Source organism: Myotis daubentonii, chromosome 5 (assembly GCF_963259705.1).
Source record: "Myotis daubentonii chromosome 5, mMyoDau2.1, whole genome shotgun sequence".
Taxonomy (NCBI): domain Eukaryota; kingdom Metazoa; phylum Chordata; class Mammalia; order Chiroptera; family Vespertilionidae; genus Myotis; species Myotis daubentonii.
The window spans coordinates 33459337-33480273 of NC_081844.1; the positions used below are offsets into that span (position 1 = coordinate 33459337).

The window sequence follows — 20937 nt, forward strand, 5'->3', positions numbered from 1 at the left end:
TGGAACAGGGAAGGAGCAAGTAGTTAGGAAGCGGCCCTCCTGTTTCCATTGCCGGCTTAAAAGGGCCCCTGGGTTGAGTTTGGCCTGGCCTTTTCCCTCTCCCTTGCCCTCTGAACACTCCCAAGTGCCCATAGGCTCCTGTAGCCCTTTGTGGGATGATTATGGAGTTAGCACCCCACCCTCAGGTGGACCCAGAGCTTGGCCCTCGACCTCCCCCCACAACACAAGGCTTTTCTGTCCCTGGTGGTTTCAGCTCTGCTAAGGGTCAGGTGTTGTGGACTCACCTTCCCTGGATAGGCGTCAGTCAGTTTGGTGTTCTCCCTACATGTACTCGTGTTCCGTGTGCCTGTTGTACCCTTGTTGATACCTGAAATGGCGCCGTGTGGGGTGATGACATGGCAGAGGACATCCCTGTCCCCAAGATGCCGGCAGGCTAGCTCCATCCCTTATCTTCTCTGTTGGCCGGGGCACGTCGGCTGTGCCTCCCCCTGTGCTGCCCATCAGCTGGGGTAGGTGGGAGGTGTCCCTGTGAGTTCTAGAGCCACCCTGGCCCTGAGTTCAAGTGTCTCAGAATCCCCAGGCATGATGGGAAGGGACATTGCTGGCAGTTGTGCCCAGGTGTGGAGAGCTGGGGCAGGGACAGGGGAAGCAGACACTGGCGGGAGCCTCGCAGCTGGCTACCACCATGATTTCTCCTCTTCCTCCCCACACCACTCAGACTTTCAATTCTGAGCCTCAGCTTCCAAAATTGCTGTTTCCTGAGTACAAAGTTGCCCTCCCTTAGGTGGTGTTCACAGCTTAACGTTGCACCCCATCACCTCCTCTGCATCTTGTTCAGGAGGCATGACTGTCCTCCCACTGGGAAGGGGGCCAGAGACACAGGGAGTGAGGGGTGGGAGCAGCAGAAACCAAAGGCTCTGGTGTCTCCTGCGGCTTGAGGATGATGCTGCCACTCTGGTGGTGGGCCTGGGGCCAGTGTTGCCCTTTCCAAGTAATTGTCCTGGTGTGGGACCTGCCCCTGGAGCATGAGCACCCACGACGTGTTGTCCTTGCTGCCCTCTCAGGGCTCCTGGGCTCCTGGCTGGAATTGTGGGTCACCGGATTTGGTGGCTTTTGATGGCTGGCTGCTGACGGGCGGCTTCCATTGCTTCCTCATTCCCAAGTGTGGACAACAGGTCCAACACCTGTGGACTGGGACCACAGCCTGTCCGGCCTGCTCTGGTCTTGTTTTGGAAAGCAGTCTCCCATCCTTGTCTTTCCAGCCACGCTGCTTATCGTATTGCGGTTTTCCACAGGTGGCTACATGGGGCCTTGGTGCCGGGATTGCTCTTTGTGTCCTCATAGGACAGGGCCCTGGATTTTCGAGTGCCATGTCCCCACAGTTACAGGCTCAGCACTACTAAGAGAGCACCAGGTGGGCGGGGTAGAGCTGGGCAGGGGCCCATGCTGACTCCCCCGTGGTCCCCTCCTCAGGGATGCTGGAATATGAGCCAGCCAAGAGGTTTTCCATACAACAGATCAGGCAGCACAGGTGAGTGTCCTCAGGTGTCTGGCTGGGCGGGGCCCTCATGGGGATCTGGGTGCTCCAGGCTGTCCTGATGTGCTTGCTTCCATAGCTGGTTCCGGAAGAAGCACCCGCTGGCTGAGGAGCTGGTGCCCATCCCACCAAGCTCGGACTGTAAGGACCGGTGGCGTGGCATGACTGTGGTGCCCTACTTGGAGGACCTTCACGGCTGCGCTGACGATGAGGGGGAGGAGGACCTCTTTGACATCGAGGACGACATCATCTATACTCAGGACTTCACGGTGCCTGGTGAGTCTGGCGGTTGCAGTGGCGCTCAGCCCAACCTGGACGTCCCCCAATGTCCCCAAGCCCTCAGGGCAGGTCCATCTACACCAGTGCAGACCCCCCGGGCCTGCTGGGGCTCACGGACAGCCATGGCGGCAGGTGGGGATCCAGCGGGAAGAGGCTGCCCGGGCTCTCTCTGCATCAGTTCCACAGACTGCACCCCGTGCCCTGCCGAGCGATGGGGGTGGCCTCTGGCAGCCCTGAGGGTCTAGCGGCCCTCCTGGCCGTGACACCAACCTGACCAGTGGCCTTGCTTCCCCAGGTGGCGAGGAGGCGTCTGAGGCAGGGCTTAGAGAGGAGCGAGGCACCCAGCAGAGCCAGTACACAGACCTTTCTGCAGAGGAAGCTGAGGCCGGGGGCACACAGGAGCTCGAGGAGGAGCTCCATGCTTTAGCATAGCCACCCTGCCTGCCTGGGCTGTAGGGGCCAGACTGTGCGCCCTCCACGAGCCCTCACTGACCCTGTCCGGGTGTCAGGAAGCCTGGGCAACTGTCCCTATTGCCAGATGTGTCCCCTCACAGCGTTCATAGTTCTGTTCTGTTTCGGGGCTGGTTTTGTAGGCCCCATCATAAAGGTTTGCCCAGCGCTTATGTGTGGGTGATGCTTGTCTCCCTCCCTGGCTCGTCAGCTGTGTGGTAGGTTTTTATTGGAGAGAGAACCATTATGCAGCAATAGCCTGTGAGGTGGACGGGGCCTCAGGAGCTATGTCCTTGGCAGAGCTGGGCAGGGTCCAGGAGTCCTGCTGTCCTGGGGTCTGTGGCCACAGGGTCAGCTTGGGGCTGGTGTCCATGGGGCCCCGAGTCACTGTGGCTTTGGCTTAGCCATTTCCCTGTAGGGACCTTGTCCTGGGAGACCTGGCTACATTCCAGTCCTGGACCTGAGGCCTCCTGGAGCCTCTGTCCCCTTCACAAAACAGGAGCAAGCTGTCCTGCATCTCAGGGACACTGGGGCCCATGACAGGTGACAAGTACCCAGGTGTCACCCTCACCAACAGGCAGCCTATTGTCCTAGCAAGGCTGAGTGAGGATCCGGACAGGTCCCCAGATCCGGCTCCCAAGTACCCTTTGGGCCAGTGTGAGAGGCCAGAGTGGCCTTTCCCGGTGGGGATCCCCAGCCTGGGAATGTCCTCCATGCCAGAAGTGGGACAGTCCATTTCCGAAGTTGAGCATCCACTTCTCCCTGACCTGCTTATGGAGACCCCTCCCACTCTGGTCCTAATTGGTTGGTCAACCACAGAGGCTCTCATCTGTCCCCACCATGGGGGTCCTGCTGTCTACCCTGAGAGCTGGGCCTTGGGTCTGGTCAGTTGCTGCCGGCACAGTGCCTCGAGGGTGAGTGGGGCAGGTCTCAGATGCTGTGCTGATGGCTGAGACCCCCTACGTACTCTGTCTAGTAGGATCCTGTGAGCAGGGATGAGCTCTGACCTGGGCACACACGAGTGGGTGTGGCAAGTTCCTGAAGCCGTGAGTCGGGCCCTGGACACCCTGGGCAGAGAGGGGGCTCTGTGTTGGAAAGGAGATGGGGCTCCAGGCAGCTGAGGGCAGTTTCCCACCGATGTCGCAGGAGGGCAGGCCTCAGGCAGCGAGCCAGGTTTTGGTGTGCGCTGACTGAGCTTCCTGGGCCCCTCTGTGCATGCTCTCCTCTCCTCTGCCTCAGTGAGCACAGGAGTGCAAGTGGGCATGAAGCCCTAGGCCAGTGATGGCCGCCAGGGTGCTCTGAGGGTGAGGGTGGGGTAGGTCCCTGGCACTGATCCCTTCATCCCAGTGGCCTGTTCTGGGAGAGACACACCCAGCCTGAGCCCTGCCCCTCCCAAGTCCCCCAGGGCAGCCCAGCAAGGTGTGGCCTACAAACAGGTGAGAAGGCTGAGGCCCTCACCTGTACAGGTCCCAGCACCTTGGTCCTTCACCGAGTGTCTGAGTCTTGCCCTGGCCGGCTAGCCAGCTTTCCCTCTACCTGGGTGAGAGCCCCTGCAGGCAGGACAGTGGGGTAGGGGGACAGGATACAGGGCGTCCCCAGTTGTGGACGGGGTTGGGAGGGGTGTGTGTCTTGGGTCTCCATCAGCCCACACTTGCCCTCTCCCTCCTAGGACAAGTCCCAGAAGAGGAGGCCAGTCAGAACGGACAGAGTCGGGGCCTGCCCAAGAACATGTGCATGAATGGCACCGATTCAGTGCAGCTAAGCACCAGATCGAGGGCAGAGCGCCGGGCCAGTGCTGCCTCCAACCCTGCCCGCAAGGCCTGTTCTGCTAGCGGCAAGATTCGTCGGCTGTCAGCCTGCAAGCAGCAGTGAGGGCGTTCGGCCATAGGTGGGCCACAGCAGGGATGGCGGGAGTGGGCGGAAGGGAGCATTGCCCAAACTTAGCCAAATCATCCTCATGGACATTGCTGACCACGGCCAGTTCTGCCCTTCAAAATCCTGTCAGTCTGTGATCACTGCCACCAGGGTTGGGGGCAGAGGTCACTCAAGAGGTGGAGCCCCTGTGTAGGAGGGAAGCTGGGGGTGGGGTGGGGAGCTTGCCCTGCCCGTGGCCCAGGCTGTTCCTAGGATAGTGGTGCTGGGAGTGGCTGGGGTCTAGCTGAGACTGTAATCCTAGTCTCTGCTCCCTCCTCGTATCTCTGGCTGCCCTAGTCCAGGAAGTGGGAATTAGGCCCCAGAGGTGGTAGAGACCCTGTCACCTGCTCAGGATGTGGGCAGTGGTGTATGGGCCTGAGGCAGCAGCTGCCCCTGCCCAGCCACAGGGCCTCTAAGGGCCCTGCTGAACCCCAGTGAGCAATGAGTGACTCAAAGGGTGACCCCTCGAGTCAGCAAAGCTTTTCCTAGCCTCCAGATGTCTGACAGCCCTGTGGGACTGGGCTTCAGTTTTCCTGCCCTACCAGTGTGCCTCGGGGTGGGGATGCCCCTGGGGATGCAGAGCACATTTGCTGACCTGGGATTGATACACCTTCCGTCCATCTGCAGCCCGTCTCGGAGAGCCCTGGCCAAGTGCCATGGCCCAGGTCCTCTTCAGTCTTCCCAACGACTGCTGGCTCACCGCTGACCACACAGGAAGGCCACCGCCACACCCTTCGGACTGACTGCCCCTCAGGAAGCTGGGGGGGAAGTTCTGAAGGGCTGTTGCTGGGGACAGCAGAGACTGGGGTCTGTTCCCCCTCCCCCATCGTGGGCAGTGGATACAACCTCCTGTTAACTTTGCAATCCTGTGCTAGGCCCCTTTCCTGGCCAAGGGAGGGTGAGGCCAGGCCATGGGCCCTGCACAGACCTCGCCGTGCACTTTACGTTTAGACTACTGGTTCTCACCGACTTTTCTTTACTTTGCTACATGTTAGCACCTCCCATATGTAGTAATGTGTTCAAACAAACTGCAGCCCATCAGGGGTGAACGGGCCTCCCCACCGAGACGCATGCCCAGTGCCCGTGGGAGCCAGGTGGCTGCCTTTTGGTTGTTTGGTTGGTTCCTTTTTTTTTTTTTTTTTTTTTTTTAAGAAAAAATAAAACAGGTCAATTTGAGCTGTGGTTGTGAGGGGTGTTTGGGAATTGTCGGGTGGCAGGACGTGCTTTCAGGTGGGTTATCTGAGTCTGTACCTGGGGCCCCCTATGGACCCTAGAGTGCATGGGCTGGCCTCTGTCTTCAGGTCTTGCTGACAGACTGGGGGCCTGCCTTTGGCCACACTGGCCCTCTATGCTCTCCAAAGCCCAACACACCCTTTGGCTTAGCTCCTGGGCCTACAGCTTCACAGTGCTGGGGCCAAGTGTGACTGCAGGACCCTGACCCTTTCCCCCAACACCTCTGAACCTAGATTCCCAGAGAAAAACCAGAGCAAGCAAGAGTATGCAGTAAATATTTATAATCAACCATGAAAACAACAAGAAACTCCATCACTGTATGGTACACAGACTGCAGGAAGCTTTGAGGGATGGGGCGGGGTGGCTCAGCTGCCCCATCTTTTGGCAATAAATAAAGCTTGGGAAACTTGAAACCTTGGCCGATTGGGTTTTGTGTAAGTCTCAAAACACTAATGAGTCTTGGGGCTCTTTGGATGTGTGGCTGTGGGGCTGGCAGGCCACTCACATGGGGAGGGCAGAGGGAGGAGTCTTCCAGGGCTGGGGCAGCAGCAGCGGTGGGCGTGGTTATTGCTTGGAGGAGGCTTGGACTGCAGTGAACTCAGGGAACACACGCCCCAGTGAGGTAACGGCTTTGGGGAATTGGCAGCCATGCCAGTGCACTCTTCACCCATCCTCAGCAACCTGAAGTCCATGTTCCAGCGGGCTTGACGCATGCGCCCTGGCATGGACTCTGCAACTGCACACCAAATATGCCTAGAAGCTCAGTTGGCCCTGGGAGGGGCGCTCTGCACATGCGCCTTACACAGTCCAGCTGCACTGTCCCTCTTGGATGCAGTTAAGACCTATCCTTCCAACGAAAGCCCTACCACCATCCAGAGGCTATACTGGGGTAAGGACGTGTGACTGTTCCTCAGGAGCACAGATTAGAATACGCCTGGCTCCCTCCAGATAAGCCAGGGTGCTTGTGCCTTGGAATGACGCGGGAACCAGCTTAGTGACTGGAGAGAGCTGTGCACAGGCGCACTGCGGCAGCGTGGAGCCAGGGGCAGTACGCTTGTGCCTTAGAACCCGTGGTCTCAGCGCACACGCATCAGGTCCTCACGCCACTGGTAGGAACGGCTGTAGAGGCCTTGTGCACGCAATAGGAAATGGAGAATGGGTCAAGGGGCTTAGGCTGGACTGTGGTCCGGGGACGTGGGTGCTGCGGTGGCAGTGGCCAGCGTGGGGGCTGCGGCAATGGGCTGGGTGAGGTGTGGCAATAAGAGTCTGTCCTCGAGGCCAGTTGCCAGCTTGTCCAGCAGTGCCCCTGAGGGTCGGGCACACAGGCCTGATCCTGGGCACCCACCGCCAGGCTCCTCTTCGATGGCAGGGATGGTGGGCGCTGGAGGGCCGGCCGGGTCTTCGCCTGTACGGCTGTCTGTTGGACAGTCGACGCTGTCCCCCCGGCGCAGAGGCGCGCGCGCGGGGCGGGGTTCCGGCCCAGGCGGTGCAGAAGGCGCAGTGCGCTCGCCAGGGTCACTGTGCTGCCGGCCGCGCTGCTGCCACTGCTTGCGCATGTGGGTGTGTGGGTGCGCACGAGCTCGATGGCGTGCAGTGCTGGGCGGGGCGTCGTCAAAGTGTGGGTCGTGGCGCAGGAACTCATGGAAGAGCGCATCAGTCTTCTCATCCACACTGTAGTCCCGTCGTGGTGTGCGGCGGGGCCAGGCGCGCGGGCTGCGGGGCCAGGGGAACTCCTCTGCTGGTGTCCCATCAAAGCTGCCCCCCACGGTAGTTGGATGGCCCACACTAGAGAAGGAGGAGTGCTTCTCGGGCCCACTGGGAGGCCCATCGTCGCCCGTGCTGCGCCCCTCGATGCTGGCATAGCCACTGTCCATCTGCAGCAGCTTGCGCGGCCCTCCCACCTCACTGTCCGAAGGCCGCAGCGTGGGTGGCGGTGAGGGCGGTGGGAAGGCGGGCGCTGTGCCCCCTGAGCCAGAGCTGTCGCCGCTGCGCACCGAGTCGCGGTCATTGCTGCTGTGGTCTGAGGCGGTGGCCGCGTGCAGCTCAAGCGAGGCACGGAGGCTCCAGATGTCGCGGTAGATGGTCTGGGTGTGCTCCAGCCCCGCATCCCGCTCACTGTCTGACTCCTGCTGCTGGTCAGGCCCCGCACCACCTATGCTGCGCTCCCAGGGGGGCTCGGGGTTCACTCCTCCCGCGGCGCCTGCCTCCTCCTCCTCCACCTCTAGCCTGCAAGCCAGGCGCAACAGTCAGAGGGCTCCCCCATGCCCTCCCCGGCCACCCTGTCCGGTCAGGGAGGGTGGGCACGGATGGGGCCTCTCCACCTTGGCCAGGCTCTGTAGAAGGTGAGTTTTTTAAAATGCTGTCTCCTTTGCACGGGGATGCCTTTTTGATAAACCCTGAGCTCTCCTGGAGCCTGCTTTTCAAGCAGGGTGTCTTATACAATGTGACCTAAACATCTGTGGGCACTGCAGGTGGTTGGCTCCTCACCCAGAGTGATGCTTTCCTACAAGCCACCTTCTTCCTAACGTCGTAATTCTGGGGCAGTGGGGCGGGACTAAGCAGGTGGAGGTCCCCTACCTCCGGGTGACTGAATATGCCACTTAGCACCCTCCCACAATCTTGGATTGATAAGAAATGGAGGACGATACACAATCAGAAGGGATCGCTAGGAAGTATAGGAACCCTACCCTCTCCCTGGGTCTCCACGTGTCACTGACATGGGCCCAGAGCTCCGGGATAGCTGCCCGTGGGCTGTGTGGAGGTGGGGTCCTGCTGGAAGATGTGGTCAGGACAGTTTTTGAGAAGGAACCTGAGCAGGTGGGAGGGGGCCCCTCAGACCAAGAACTCCACTGGGGACTCCCAGAAGCCCTGCCTGAGTAGGCATTTAGTCCTGGGGACCCTCCCCTGGGCCCTTACCCAGTCTCCCCCTGCTCCCCTCCTCCAGCCCACAGTCCCTGCTGGAGAGGGGGCCCTAGCGGGGCAGCCTCCAGGAGGAGCAGTGGCACCACAGGGAACTGACTGCCCGTCTGCCCTGCAGACAGGGTGGGGAATGCACTCCCTTGGCTACCTATGGGTGACTGGGTAGGGCAGGGGCCCACAGGCGCACCCCTAGCACCTTTATCTACTGAAAAATACCTGCCGAGAGCGGGGGACGGGCTGGTGGGGCTGGCCAGAAAGGGGCAGGGGGGCGGGAAGGTCATAGCAGCGCCTGTGCTGGCAATGTACTGGATGAAGTCCGTGTGAGGGGTGTCCCCCTCCTCCTGCTCCATGCTCTCGCTGGCTGCTCGCTGTCGCTGGAAGTGATGCCGCTTGGGGGAGCCTGTGCAGAGGGAGGCACATCAGCCTGCCTGGGCCCCTCCCAGCATGGCACCCCACCCCCATCCCCAGGCCTGAAGGCAGGAGCCTGGACCAGGTAAGCATGCACCGTGCTGTGCAGGTGTGAGTTTTGTCGAGGCAGCAGCAGTTCCCTGAGCATCCAGGGAAGACAGGTGTGGCTACAGCTGGGATTTTGACTGGTCACCTAGTGGCAGGCACAGCTGGGCTAAGACAGATGTGGGAAGGAGCGGATTGTAAAGCACAGGTTGGGGGGATGAGGGAAGAGGTGAAGCCCTCTCCTGCCAGCCTCACCCCTGCCCATGGGCCACCCTCCCATAGAGGCCTGGGAGAAGCTTCAGCGGTAAAGTCACAGGGGTGGGGAGGATAGTCACCTAGCAAATAGGTAGGTTCTGGATGGTTCTGCACCTGAATTTGACTATAGTCACCCTCAGGAATCACAGAATGCCTCTGGGCTCCCAACAGGGTGCAAGATAGGCCCTCCCTCCCTGGCCAGGAGCACCTAGGCCACAACTCACCCTCCCCTCTCTGATGTTGGCTGGAGCCAGGCCCCAACAAGGAGGCTGGCACTGTCGCTAGCCTCGTACCTTCTCTCTGACACCGTTTGTCCCCTCTCCCACCTCCTCCACCGGGCGGCAAGCACATGCCTGGCCTGGCCCGGCCCACTGAGTTCCTCTGTGCAGGCCTGGTTACCGCTGTCAGTGCCCACCTTCCCAGCCCGTACAACCCTGCCTTGGGCTGAAGGTAAAGAAGCCCAATATCCAGGCTCCCACATGCCGCTGGGTCTGCAGGATCAAAGGGGCGGCCAATTGGGCCCCTCGCCTGTTGTAAATAAGTTTTGGGGTTTTTTTGTTAATCCTCACCTGAGGACATATTTTCCATTGATATTTTAGAGAAAGGGAGGGAGGGAGGGGTAGACACACACACACACAATGTGAGAAAGACACATCGATTTGGTTGCCTCCTGCAAGCGCCCCAACCAGGGCCAGGGAACAAACCTGCAGCCCAGGTGCATGCCCTTGACAGGGAATCGAACCCACAACCCTTCGGTCTCAGGCTGACGCTCTAACCACTGAGAAACACCAGCCAGGGCTGCACATAAGTTTTATTGGCACACAGCCACACTTGCTTCCACGCCATTTACTGCTGCTTGCCCACCACCACTGTAGACAGACTGACTGCAAAACCAAAAACACTACCACCTGGGGCCCCAGAGAAGCTCAGCGCATGGCCCCGGGCCCCTCCTGACCAACTCTGAGACCTTGGACAGAGCATCTATTGGCCAGCATGGGGCAGGAAATGGAGACCCCTCTCAGGAGCAGAGATCCCACCCTGGGTTCTGAGCCTCCCACTCTATGGCTGCCTGGGGCGGGGCCCCTGGCCCTTACTCCCCACCAGGGGCCACAGCTCACCTCTTGTGTCCAGACTTGATGCCCGCTGGCTGGGCTCCAGCTTCCATTTCTTGACCTTGAAGTAGGGGCTGGCCCCATCCAAACTGGCGTGGCGCCTCAGGCGGGTGAAGAACTGCAGGACTGGGCCTGCCCCAGAGCCTGGGCCAGCCTCCCGGGGCCCTGCAGAGGCCCCCAGCCCACCAGGCTTGGTGCTCCTGGCAGCCGCATCCAGCTGGAAGGGAAGAGGGATGCTCTCGGGCGGCCCCTTCCCCACTGTTCCCCACCTGCTACTCAGCCCAGGCTAAGTACCAAGGGGGGGTGGGGCAGGGAGCTCTCTCCTCCCGCCTGATGCTGCCCAAAGGTTCCCCAGGGGCTCAGCCAGGTGTTGGCCAGCGCTGTCCTTCCCAGCCCTGGACAGAGGGGTCCGAGTAAATGCCTGGGAGTGCTTACCCTGGGGCTTGAACTGGGTCCTGACCACACCCTGCCCAGCTGCCCGAGTGCCTTGTGCACGTGTGAGCATACTCATGTTCGAAATGGCTGTGCATGTCCTGGGTACGACCCACCCCGCAGGGCTCATGCCCATGGCAGCTTCCCCAGTTCACAGGAGCCCACTTGTGTGCTGAGGCCCATTCAGGGACCAGGCTGGGGCAAGGAGAGCTGTGGAGGTGGGAGGCCACAGGCAGACCTGTCTTGAAACAGGACAGGGAGAGACAAGGGACACATGGGAGCCCTCACCGAGGTGCCTTCCCCGGAGTCACTGGATGAGGAGGAGCTGATCTCGAAGTCAGCAGGGCCCGTGGAAGGGTTGTAGGGGTCACCTGGCAAGGCGGAGCTGGGGCCCACGGAGCGGCCAGTGAGGGCCTTCCCCGGGGGCTGTGGGACAGAGCCGGGTGGAGGAGGAAGCAGTGACAGGTCAAAGAGCACTGGTGGGTGAGGGGGTGTGCTGGGCCCAGCCACCCTCTATGCATCCAGCCAGCCCCACTCCCCATCCTGAGATAAGGGGGTCGGCCCAGAGAGTGGGAAAGATGCCACCTGCCAGGTGAGGGTAGGGATCCCTCCCACCAAGTCCAAGTCCGGTTACCAACCCCTCCGTACTCACCTGGAATATGGCAAGGCTGGCCTTGGGAGGCACTGAGGGGTGAGGCATGGCGGTTGCACTGGCTTCGCTGGAGTCACACTCATGGATGGTGACAATCTTGAGGGGCGGCAGGTGCAGGTGGGTGAGGCGAGCGTTCTTCAGGTGGTGGAAGTCCCCTTCTGTCAGGGTATACCTGTGCCAAGCATATCCACCCATCACAGAGCAGCCCTTCCCTGTGCTCAGCCCCGCCCCACGCAGGCCAGGTATCCCCAGCCCACAATCTGCTGTTCCCCGGCCCCATCGTCCACCCTGCTGGGTCTGCGGAGAGCACAGCACGAATGACCACCCAGCTCAGTACTGAGGCTATGCTCCGGCCCTGAGGGTGCCGGCCCCCTTACCTTCGGCCCTTGTCCTGCGCCTTCCGGCTCTGCTCAAACAGGGCGGCCTCATTGAAGGACACGCGGCGGCCGGTAGAGCTGGTGGACAGGAAGCGCTCGGTCTCTGCATCCTGGCCCTCGAGGTCCTCCCCCCGCAATTCAGGGTCTGCGAGGAGAGCCAAGAGAGGGTGGGCCCCGGGTGGGCCGCACCTCGTGCCGGCAGACTGTAGGCGGAGGGGGAGGGAGCGAGGGGGCCCAACTGACCACCAGGGATGGACAGGGAGGTGGGCGGGCACTCGCTCATCCGCTCACACACTCACTCACTCAGCACGCGCCTGTGAGCACCTACGCGTGGGCTTTAAGGAAACAGAGATGAGTCGGAATCGAGCTTCGCCCAGTCTGGTGGGGGAGACAGACAGACACAGAAGGTCAGGAGGCCTGAGAGGGATGGCCGAGGAGTGGACAAGGGGCGGGGCCTGGGCAGGGGTGGGGCCTGGGCAGCACCTCACCTTGGACTGGGTGGGAGCTGGTGTCCAGGTAGGTGGTGGTTGTCTTCTCTGCCTCCTCCGTGGCTCTGGGGCAAGACAACAGGAGAGCAAGGTGGCCAGGGTCCCTGCACAGGTACGGTGCACCTGCTCCCCACTAGCCAGCTGTCAGAGGCACTTGCCTGGCCCCAGGACCCCCAGGCCTCCCAGAAAGCAGCAGGTTGATTGGCACAAACCTGTTGAAGCCCTGGTGGACTTCCCAGCAGCGCCTGCACAGGAGCAACACACCAGACAGCACCACGAGGGTTCCCCCGACAAAGAGCGACATCACCACCACCACCAGCATATAGTTGTCCAAGACCGGGTCAGGCTCCACCTGTGGGGGAGCAGGGGTCAGGTCCTACCTGGACTCTGGTGGGCCAGGCCTGTCCATCTCCTTCCCCACCCCCTCACTCACAGTGGGGCGGCCTGTGGTATTGTCCCACGTCGTGGTCAGGGTGGCCGTGGTGGCGGTGGTGGCAGTCATGGCCATGGTGGCCGTGGGCTGCATTTTGAGGTGAGAAGGACCCTAGGGGAGGGGCGCTGCTCAGCTCCAGCTCCCAGTACCTGCCCCCTCACTCATCCCAGGGAGTCAGAGCAGCAGCCCACATAGGGCAGTGACTCACAGGGAGGTGGGGGAACCCCACACAACTCCCGCCCCCTCAGATCAGTGCCCAGCAGGGACCTCCATCTCCCAATCTTTAAGATGAGGTCAAACGCCTCCCCAGCTGGCGGGGCCGGACTGGCAAGGGAGCACTGCTTAGGAGTCCTGTCCAGGAAAGGGCAAGCACCCTGGGAGAATGGAGACGCCGAGACTGTCAGCTCCACCTCCTTGTCCGCCACCCATAGAGACTATAGGGCCCTGCCTGCCCCGTCAGGAGACTGCAGCTTCCGAAGGCTGGCCCCGGGCTGGAGGGACAAGGAGTCCACCGTGGGGAGCGGGAAGGAGGAGCTGAGCACGGGTCTCCAGGGTCCTGACTCGGGAGGTAAAGGCCCCCTTCCACGGAGCACTAGTGGGAGTGAAAAGGCCAAAGGCGCATCTGTTCCCAGCCCTGAAGAATTTGGTTCCCATGGCGACTGAGCGAGCAGGCTGAGCTGGGGGGGGAGGGTGGGGGGGGGCGAGTTTGCCAGGGAGCACTGGGGAGGGGAGGGGCGGGGCGTGAGAGGGAGGCCTCCTGCAGGGGCGACTCCTGCGGGCCCTGGGCAGCAAAATGGCTGCTGTGCGCCTCCTTGCGCGCCGGTGCCCAGCCCGAGGTCAGGCTCTTCCGCCGGCAGCCTCTCCCAGCGCAGGCTGGCGAGTCTCCACGCCAGCTTTACGCTTGGGGAAACTGAGGCCGGGGCGGGGCCCGGCACTCGGGAACGGGGCTGTCCAGACACTGCACCTGACCCTCCTCCTTGCGGGAGGACGGGGACGCGCTCTGGAATCTCAGGGAACAGAGTTCGGGGCCGGAGGGCCAGCAGCAGTCGGCTAGGCGCCCGCGCGGTCCTTCCCCAGAGGAATGGGAATGCCTGTGCACAGGCTCCAGCGTCCCCAACACTTTCGGGTTTTGATCCCACGAGACAGCGGGAGAAACTGAGGCCCAGGGAAGGGGAGGGTGCTGACGAAAGCCAGGTGTCCTCGACGCTCGGGTCAGAGTCTGGCCGCGGCTCCCCGGGCTACTTGGGGTAAGGCGCGCATAAATGTAGGTTGAGAAATGAGTTCAGGCGGGAGGGGGAGGGGACAGAGACGCATGGACATGACAAGACGAGGGAAGATGGCAGGAGGCGGAGGAAGAAGAGCGGTGGATTCTCGGGGGTAGGCGGGAACAGGCGCGGCGGGTGGAGGTTCCCCACAGGCCAGACCGTGAGGTCCAGCCCGGCCTCGGCTCCCCCAATTCGCTGGCCTCTGCGCCTAACCCCGCGCTCACATCCGGCCCCGGCGGCGGGGATGTCGAGGGAGGACAGGCAGAGCGAGGCTCCAGGTACATCAACCTCGGGCTGAGCCAGGAGGCGGAAGCGCCCTCGCCCTCGCCGGATCTCCCAGGGGGAAACTGAGGCCGGGGGAGGGCGCGGGAGAGGGTCCCTCTTCAGGCCGCCCAAGGCGCGGTGCAGAGCTCGGCGGGTCGGCTCCCACGCCCGCCCCGATCCTCCGCTCCCTCCCTCGGGCCTCGCCGGGAATAGACAGTGGTCCTGAGCCAGGGCGGGCCCAGGAGCCTGCGCGATCCTGGGCTCCGCGGTCACGGCCCGCCTCCCGCCCGCCCGGTGCAGCCCCGGGCCCGCCGCGCCTACCTCAGTCTCGGGGCGCACGGCCCATGGGCGGCGGGCGGGCGGCTTCGCGGCGCTCCCGGCGGGCTCCGGCGCCCGGTGGCCGCGGAGAAGGAGGAGAATTTATGAATGGAGAGCCCGGTGCGCGGGGGAGGCAGGCGAGAGAGGAGGGACCGCTCACGTGACCGCGTTGGCCAGGAGCCCGCTCCCACCCGCTGGGTGCCGCCGGGTCGTGGCCGGCAGCCCCCACCGCGCTCGCCGCTGCGTTTAGCTCGGTCCGCACTGGCCACCGCCTCCCCTTCCCTTCCGGCGCGGGCGGGGGGCGGAGCTTGCGCTCCCGGTTGCCCCCTCCCCAGGCGGAGCCGCCCTCTCCCGCGGCCGCTGATCTCCGCCCCCACGCCCTGCAGCACGACTTCTCGACCCCTCCCTGAGTCCTGAAAGGCGGGGTGGGGGCGTGCTGAGATGCACGACTCCCCACAACCCGGGATACTGGGGTGCATAGACTCCCCCTCCTTACCTTCCCCGAGTCGGGGGTCCCCCGAGGGACACAGCCCGGAGGTTTCGCTGTCCTCCCTTTGTTTCCGTGTGAGGGCAGCACTGTCAGGGGTCTCCGTGCGCCCTGCCTTGTCGGGACCCACAAAGATCATAGAACACAGCCTGTCCTGAGTGCCACCAGGGCCTGCCCAGCGCCGGTGACATCAGAACTACCCTGCAGAATCCCCACACCTGGCAAACCCGAAAGCTGCTCCCCCTTTTCTCTTTCCGAAAAATCATGCCTTCTAGATGCTCAGGCTACCATTCTGTCATCCTCCCTGTCCTGGCTCCATCCCAACCACACCCCATCACGACACCCCGTCTCCATAGAAAGCCCACACTGCTCGGTGATGCCCAAGTTCAGGCTCCAGGCATTTGCACTCGCAGGTGCGAGGCAAGACCCCCCTCCCCAGCTCAGCCGCAAGAAGCCTTCCTCACCCCTTCAACACTTCCCAACAGCAAAGCCTCCATGCCTCTCCTCTTGGCTGTCTGCTAACATAGCAACCACCACTTTACACTCCTGTGCCCTGCTTGCTGCTGGTTGTTCTCGCTGTGGACCTCTACCTTACTAGCGCCGGTGTGTTGTGTCCCTGCTCAACCCTGCCCCCACTACAGATGAGCTCCAAGAGCAGGAGCTCACTCAGGGCTGAGTCCCCAGGGCTGGTACCCACGAGGGAACAGCTTACTAACTGGATGAAAGGGTGATGCCACCACAGGAGAGCAAGGGGCAGCCACGTAGATCAATACCAAGGAAAGCTGGCTCCAGGTGAGTAGGGATGGCATGTGCAAAGGCCCTGAGGTGGAAAAGTGTGTTTGCAGAAGATCCGTATGTTTGAGGAAGCAGGGGAAACCATCTCGTGGTTCCTAGTAGGGGAATAACATGGTCCCTCTGGCTGTGTGTGTGGAGAAGGGCTCAGTGGTGAGGCTAGGGAAGGAGGCTGGGACCGTCCAAACGAATGACGGTGGCCACAGGGGCCAAGCTGAGCGGACGGGCCTTGTCAATGGGTCTATTAGGGTATTCCAGGGTAACCCCAGGTGTGGGAGCTGAGTTACAGGGGGTGCCTTTCCCCATGGGCCACGCTGGAATAGGGATTGAAAAGTCTTCGAGTGCATGGGTAGGAGCAGCGCATTAGGTAGACGAAGCCTCCCTATGGGGCCTGGGTGTCCAGGAGAGGTAGGGCTACACACATGACGCACCACACCCCTAGACATGTGAGTAGGGCTTCCCAAAGCACACGTACCCCGTCCCTCCCCGCCCCCCGAACCCGGAGGGGGTTTTCGGCCTGGATGCTGGGAGGCAGGGGCGCAGCCACAGCGCCAGCCCGAACACTGCTGGACGCTAGGACTCATGCAACCCCTGAGACCGGGGAGCCTCTGCAGCAGGTGCCTCTGGCCCAGGTGTGACACCCCTGCGTCTTGCATCCCTCAGCTCCACAACAAAGGCCCTTAGAGCTCAGCCCGGACCCCACGTTTTCCCAGAGCCCAAGGTAGGGGGGGTGGGAGGCTCGGCCTTGTTCCCCGACCTGCCTGCATGATCGCGGGGGCGGAGCGGTGACGTCAGCGCCGCAAGCGAGGCTGCGCAGGCCGCGGTGACGTCAGCGGAGCCCCCGGCCTACCGCACACGCGCCAGTGCGTCAGCGGCTTGCGGGGGCGACGGTCGGGCGGGGTCGCGACGACAGCATCTCCGGACACGGGGGCGCCGTCTCGTGGCGCTCGCAGGGATTGCAGCCAAGCCGTGCTCGCATCCCTGGCGCTGGCTTGCACTGGACTCTCAGCCTGAGGATGCTTTTTCCGGGATTTCTGCCTCAGTTTCAGCCTGACTCATCACCGCCCCACACAGTCTTTTGCTCCTTTAAAAAAATTATTTGTTTTCTTCTAACGTTGAACGTCTGTAAAACGCCCCCGACCCCCACACCAGAGGTAGAATCGTGGTATTTCTCTAATGTCTCAGCTCCTGGCATTCAATTAGCGCTCCCTAAATCTTGAATTCAACTTAAGTGTCTCCTCCGCGCAGGCTTTTGATCCTCCGCATGCAGAACCTTGTAACCGTCGTCTCCACCCCCGCGACACACACGCACACAGCACATGCACCCCCCCCCCCCCCCGCCCGCCACACACACACACACCCTCTCAGCGGTCTGAGAGCTGGGACCGAAACGAAACTACAACCCCCAGCATGCTGCGCACCCAGCGGCGCGTCGTCGTTAACGTCGCGCGCGGCAGCCGGAAATCGTAGTTCGCGCGTGCGCCCTGGCTACTAATCCTTCTCCCAGACGTCACCGCGTCGTCCTCCTCGCCCTCTAGGCTGCCCGCGTTCCGCCGGGGTCTGACCACCGTCCTCTACCTACTGCCGCTGCTATGCTGCCAGCCGCGCTGCTCCGCCGCCCCGGCCTGGGTCGCCTCGTGCGCCAGGCTCGCGCCTACGCCGAGGCTGCGGCCGCCCCAGCCCCCGCCGCGGGCCCGGGACAAATGTCTTTCACCTTCGCCTCTCCCACACAGGTGCGGACGCTATTCCGGACCCCGGGCAGGAACCTCCTAACCTCCATTCCGAACCCGATTTCTCCAATCCCCAGGTCGCCGATCCCCATTCGGTACCCACAGTCCGAGACCCCCAACCCCCAGGTCGCCGTACCTCGGACTCGTGCCCCTTCACTGTGTGGTCTGGGGTCCTGCCACCCCCAACCTCCCAAACTCCCGGACCTTCCACCTGGAATTCGACACCCAAGGGCCGGACATGCCCTTTAAGCCGGGATTGCCCCTTGCTGCAAGCACCCCTCCCGAGAGCAGCACCTCCTATGTGCCTTTCCCTGGCAGGCACCTCCTCATATCCTTAGAGCATCTCTGCCGAAGGGCTTGGGTGCTAGATTTCGTTCTCACATATGATGGCACTGAGGTCCTGCCCAAAGAACAGAACCCAAGTCGGCCCCAGCGCTGGCTGATTCTGTGTCTCCCATTGGCACTCAGCTCTGCCCAGCCCATTTCACTACTTGGGAGACTGAATCCCGGTGGAGTGGGCCTGGCCTGCAGTGACCTATTATTCCTCATCTGTCTTCGCCAGGTCTTCTTCAATGGCGCCAACGTCCGGCAGGTGGATGTGCCCACGCAGACAGGGGCCTTCGGTATCCTGGCAGCCCACGTGCCCACCCTGCAGGTCCTGCGGCCAGGATTGGTTGTTGTCCATGCTGAGGATGGCACCACCTCCAAATACTTCGGTGAGTCCAGCAGGAGGACAGGGGACTGGGCTGAGCAGAGCTGCACGTTGCAGCAAGCCAGTCCCCATTTCAGTTGGTATGGTAAGAAAAAGTGCTGTGGGCACTCGGAGGACACAATAGGAAGAAAGCCAGAAGCTTTTTTGCATCTTCCAGCTTCTTACTGGCTGTGGTTAAGAAGCTTGTAGTGGGTTGGAGGTGGGTGACAGGTCTGGGAAGAGAAGTAAAATGGTGCTGGCTAGGTGTGCTCTCCTTTCCCGAAGCAGCCCCCATCTTGCCCTTCCCTCTCTTCTTCCTCCACAGGCCTCTCCTAAATGCTAAGAGACCCCACAGAGACTTGCAACCAGGGAGCAATGGGCAGTGGCAGCTTGTCCTGGGCTAACCCTCTGTCCCTGTCCCCAAGGCCCCTTTTTTCGCTGTGAGCCGAAGCAGCCCGGCCTAGCCTCATTTCCCCTCCTAGTCCCTCTCCTGTTGTTTTCTTCTATCCTAGGCCCTTCCTTGTTTCATTGTTCCCAGCTTTAACAAATGTTCTCTAAAAATAAATAAATGTGCTGGCAAGGGGGCCTGACTTAAGAGGAGGAAATTTGTGCAGAAAGAAACCAGCTCTAAGACCTTCACCAGCATTAGTCTCCAAAGCTATAGCCATCCAGGATTCAAACACAGCCCTCTGTTCACCTGACCCTGCTCCGCTAATGAGCTCGTGGGTGAAGGGAAGGGTCTGTCCCCATGACCAGCCACCAGCAGATGCCCCTGTTGGCCCCCTGGTCTCATGTGTTCTCTCCAGGTGCCCATTCCCTGCGCTGGATCCCAGGGTTCTTGTGGGGCCACTGTCCTGGGGCTGGTGGTTTCCCCTAAGCCACCCCCTCTCCTCCTGCAGTTAGCAGCGGCTCGGTCACAGTGAACGCTGACTCATCAGTTCAGTTACTGGCTGAAGAGGCTGTGTCGCTGGACATGCTGGATTTGGGGGTAAGTGTCCCAGCAGAAACTGAGGCACAAGCTAAGGGTTTCTGGCTTTGGGGGTGGAAGGGACCCTGTTTGGACCTCACTAACCACCACCTACTGTAGGCGGCCAAGGCAAACTTGGAGAAGGCACAATCGGAGCTGTCAGGGGCATCCGACGAGGCCATGAGGGCTGAGATCCAAATCCGAATCGAGGCCAACGAAGCCCTGGTGAAGGCTCTGGAGTAGGCGGTGCGTGCTCCTCGCCAGTGTCAGCGGGGAAACCAAGGCCCAGAGTGGGGCAGGGGTTGGAACCAGCTCTCATGGTTCCAGCATGAGGGTGGGGGCAACCCCTCTGGGAGGTAGCCATCCTTGCCAGTGAGGCCACCAGGGGGCAGCAAATTGCTAGCTTCTCCCAGTGCATACCCCCTGGGCCCAGGCCTGGTGGCAGGGGTGAGCTCAGAGACCCTGCTCTGCTCTTGGGGGGACTGTCACCTAGGGGATTTGCCTCCCACCTCCAAAGACCCCACCAACCTGACCTGCTGCCCTCCACCCTCATGCTGTAGAGACCTCTTTTTCCTACTGCCTTCTCTGGACCGCTTGTCCCCAGTGTGCACCCCATTAAAGACCAGGGACCCCAGTTGTGTGTGCTGATTTTGTCTCCTGCCTAGGGCAATGGGCTTGGGATACCATACCTCTGTTAGGGAGGGCCTCGGCTTCAAGGATTTGGGGATTGTGGCCTAAAAGGTCCTTGGGAGCCTCTGAGGAGTGAGGGAGAACACAGCTAGTGACACCAGGCTAGGTGACGGGCAGGGTTCTCGGGACAGCATGGGTGGAGGGGTGGCTGTGGTTCTTTGGTCAGGACTGGGCTGCTAGTCGAGACACCTAGGGTCCAGTCAGGTTCCAGGTTGTGATTTCCACTCTGGGCTTCCTGGCCCTACTCCCAGGGAGGCCCTGCCTTGTACTGGACCAGCCTGGGTGGCCCTGGCTGGATGACTGCCTGACTTCTGTTGCTGTTGGCATCTCTGTGGCACCCCAGGCCCTGGGACAGCCCCAGATGGGGTGGGGTGTCTCGACAGGAGCAGCCCTGGCAGCACACAGCTTCACAGAGCTGTTCCATCTCCTCCATTTTGTAACCCTGGGGATGACCCAGACTTGGGTTCCAGGTGGTTGGCAGAGGACTTCAAGGCAGGAGGGTCTTCTCGCCCCACCCCCGTCAGCCCTGAGCCCAAGCTGGGCTTGCAGGGTATTCCAGGATGGTGAGTGTTCGGAAGAGCCTGGGCCTCCCTCTGTGTCACAGGGAGGCCACCCTGGGGCATGTCATCAGTATGGATGGGCTGTGCACTAGTGTGTCACAGTCCTGTGCAAGTGACTGTCACATGGCTGTGTTCAAGGCTTGACATGGTGAGAGACCCATGTGTGGGGGCCTCCAGGTGATCTCCTGCGCTGTGTGTGTGTGTGCGTATGTGCGTGCGCGCCCCCACACGCTTGGGTCTCCTTTCTCTCAGGCCAGTGAGGCCCAAGCAGCAGTCCCCTACTTCCCGGGAACTCCCAGCCTAGAGAAGGCTGTGATAGCGGGTGCAGCACCACTCTTCCTTGTCTCCAGCTCAGAGGCAAGGTCTTCAGAGTTCATGGCCAGGTTGGGCACCATAAATAAAACCAAAGGAGGGAGGTTAACGAGGGAGACCATCACCAAAATGCTGCCAGCACCCCCTCTCTGCTTATGTCCTGAGAGACTTCAGCCTCCAGCTGGGGGACAGCAGGATGCAACTGGGACACCATAGTACATTCCCCATGGGAGACATGAGACTTGGGGACACACCCTGCCTGACACGGGCCCCGAGGGAACAGCTGGTGCTGGCAGGGTCAAGACCTGGGGCAGAAGGGTTTCAGGG

General features: G+C 61.5%; 3 protein-coding genes across 11 annotated transcripts in view; 2 read left to right on the forward strand and 1 right to left on the reverse strand.

The window, feature by feature from the left end:
* Positions 1–5356, forward strand: part of STK11 (serine/threonine kinase 11) — a 19338-nt gene extending 13982 nt beyond the window's left edge. For 2 of the 6 annotated variants that reach the window (XM_059697373.1, XM_059697370.1), the window contains 4 exons: positions 1474–1531; positions 1617–1813; positions 3936–4154; positions 4808–5356. In XM_059697373.1, the coding sequence (XP_059553356.1) occupies positions 1474–1531; positions 1617–1813; positions 3936–4138 (458 nt within the window). In that variant the 3' untranslated portion in view covers positions 4139–4154; positions 4808–5356. Of the gene's footprint in view, positions 1–1473; positions 1532–1616; positions 1814–2111; positions 2440–3242; positions 3313–3935; positions 4155–4807 lie in introns of those variants that run through there. The other 4 variants (XM_059697374.1, XM_059697375.1, XM_059697371.1 and 1 more) reach the window with 4 other exon arrangements.
* A 321-nt stretch (positions 5357–5677) lies between these two features.
* On the reverse strand, positions 5678–17954 carry CBARP (CACN subunit beta associated regulatory protein). Of its 4 annotated transcripts, none has more exons than XM_059697362.1 (10): positions 17527–17954; positions 12535–12645; positions 12314–12453; positions 12102–12166; positions 11614–11758; positions 11237–11408; positions 10873–11010; positions 10159–10369; positions 8549–8732; positions 5678–7639 (listed from the first exon to the last, which is right to left on the reverse strand). In XM_059697362.1, the coding sequence occupies exons 2-10, from the start codon at positions 12625–12627 to the stop codon at positions 6583–6585; spliced, it is 2205 nt and encodes a 734-aa protein (XP_059553345.1). In that variant the 5' UTR covers positions 12628–12645; positions 17527–17954; the 3' UTR covers positions 5678–6582. The 4 variants fall into 4 exon arrangements, with proteins under 4 accessions (XP_059553345.1, XP_059553346.1, XP_059553344.1 ...); XM_059697363.1 differs by lacking the exons at positions 12102–12166; positions 17527–17954 and adding exons at positions 11942–11991; positions 14385–16957; XM_059697361.1 differs by lacking the exon at positions 17527–17954 and adding an exon at positions 14385–16956.
* On the forward strand, positions 17149–19682 carry ATP5F1D (ATP synthase F1 subunit delta). Its single transcript, XM_059697379.1, has 4 exons — positions 17149–17393; positions 17953–18106; positions 18981–19069; positions 19169–19682. Exons 1-4 carry the CDS (start codon positions 17253–17255, stop codon positions 19289–19291), a joined length of 507 nt encoding a protein of 168 aa, XP_059553362.1. The 5' UTR covers positions 17149–17252; the 3' UTR covers positions 19292–19682.
* Positions 19683–20937: the final 1255 nt, after the last annotated feature.

Excerpts from the sequence above, each read along its gene's own strand:
- CBARP (XM_059697362.1), bottom strand. The coding sequence starts at position 12,627 with ATGCAGCCCACGGCCACCATGGCCATGACTGCCACCACCGCCACCACG. Across the intron at positions 11,759-12,101 it reads CAGCTCCCACCCAGTCCAAG|ACCCTGAATTGCGGGGGGAG; the intron begins GTGAGGTGCTGC and ends CTCTCCTCGCAG. Across the intron at positions 11,011-11,236 it reads CCAGCCTTGCCATATTCCAG|CCCCCGGGGAAGGCCCTCAC; the intron begins GTGAGTACGGAG and ends TCTGTCCCACAG.
- ATP5F1D (XM_059697379.1), top strand. The coding sequence starts at position 17,253 with ATGCTGCCAGCCGCGCTGCTCCGCCGCCCCGGCCTGGGTCGCCTCGTG. Across the intron at positions 17,394-17,952 it reads CCTTCGCCTCTCCCACACAG|GTCTTCTTCAATGGCGCCAA; the intron begins GTGCGGACGCTA and ends TGTCTTCGCCAG. Across the intron at positions 19,070-19,168 it reads TGGACATGCTGGATTTGGGG|GCGGCCAAGGCAAACTTGGA; the intron begins GTAAGTGTCCCA and ends CACCTACTGTAG.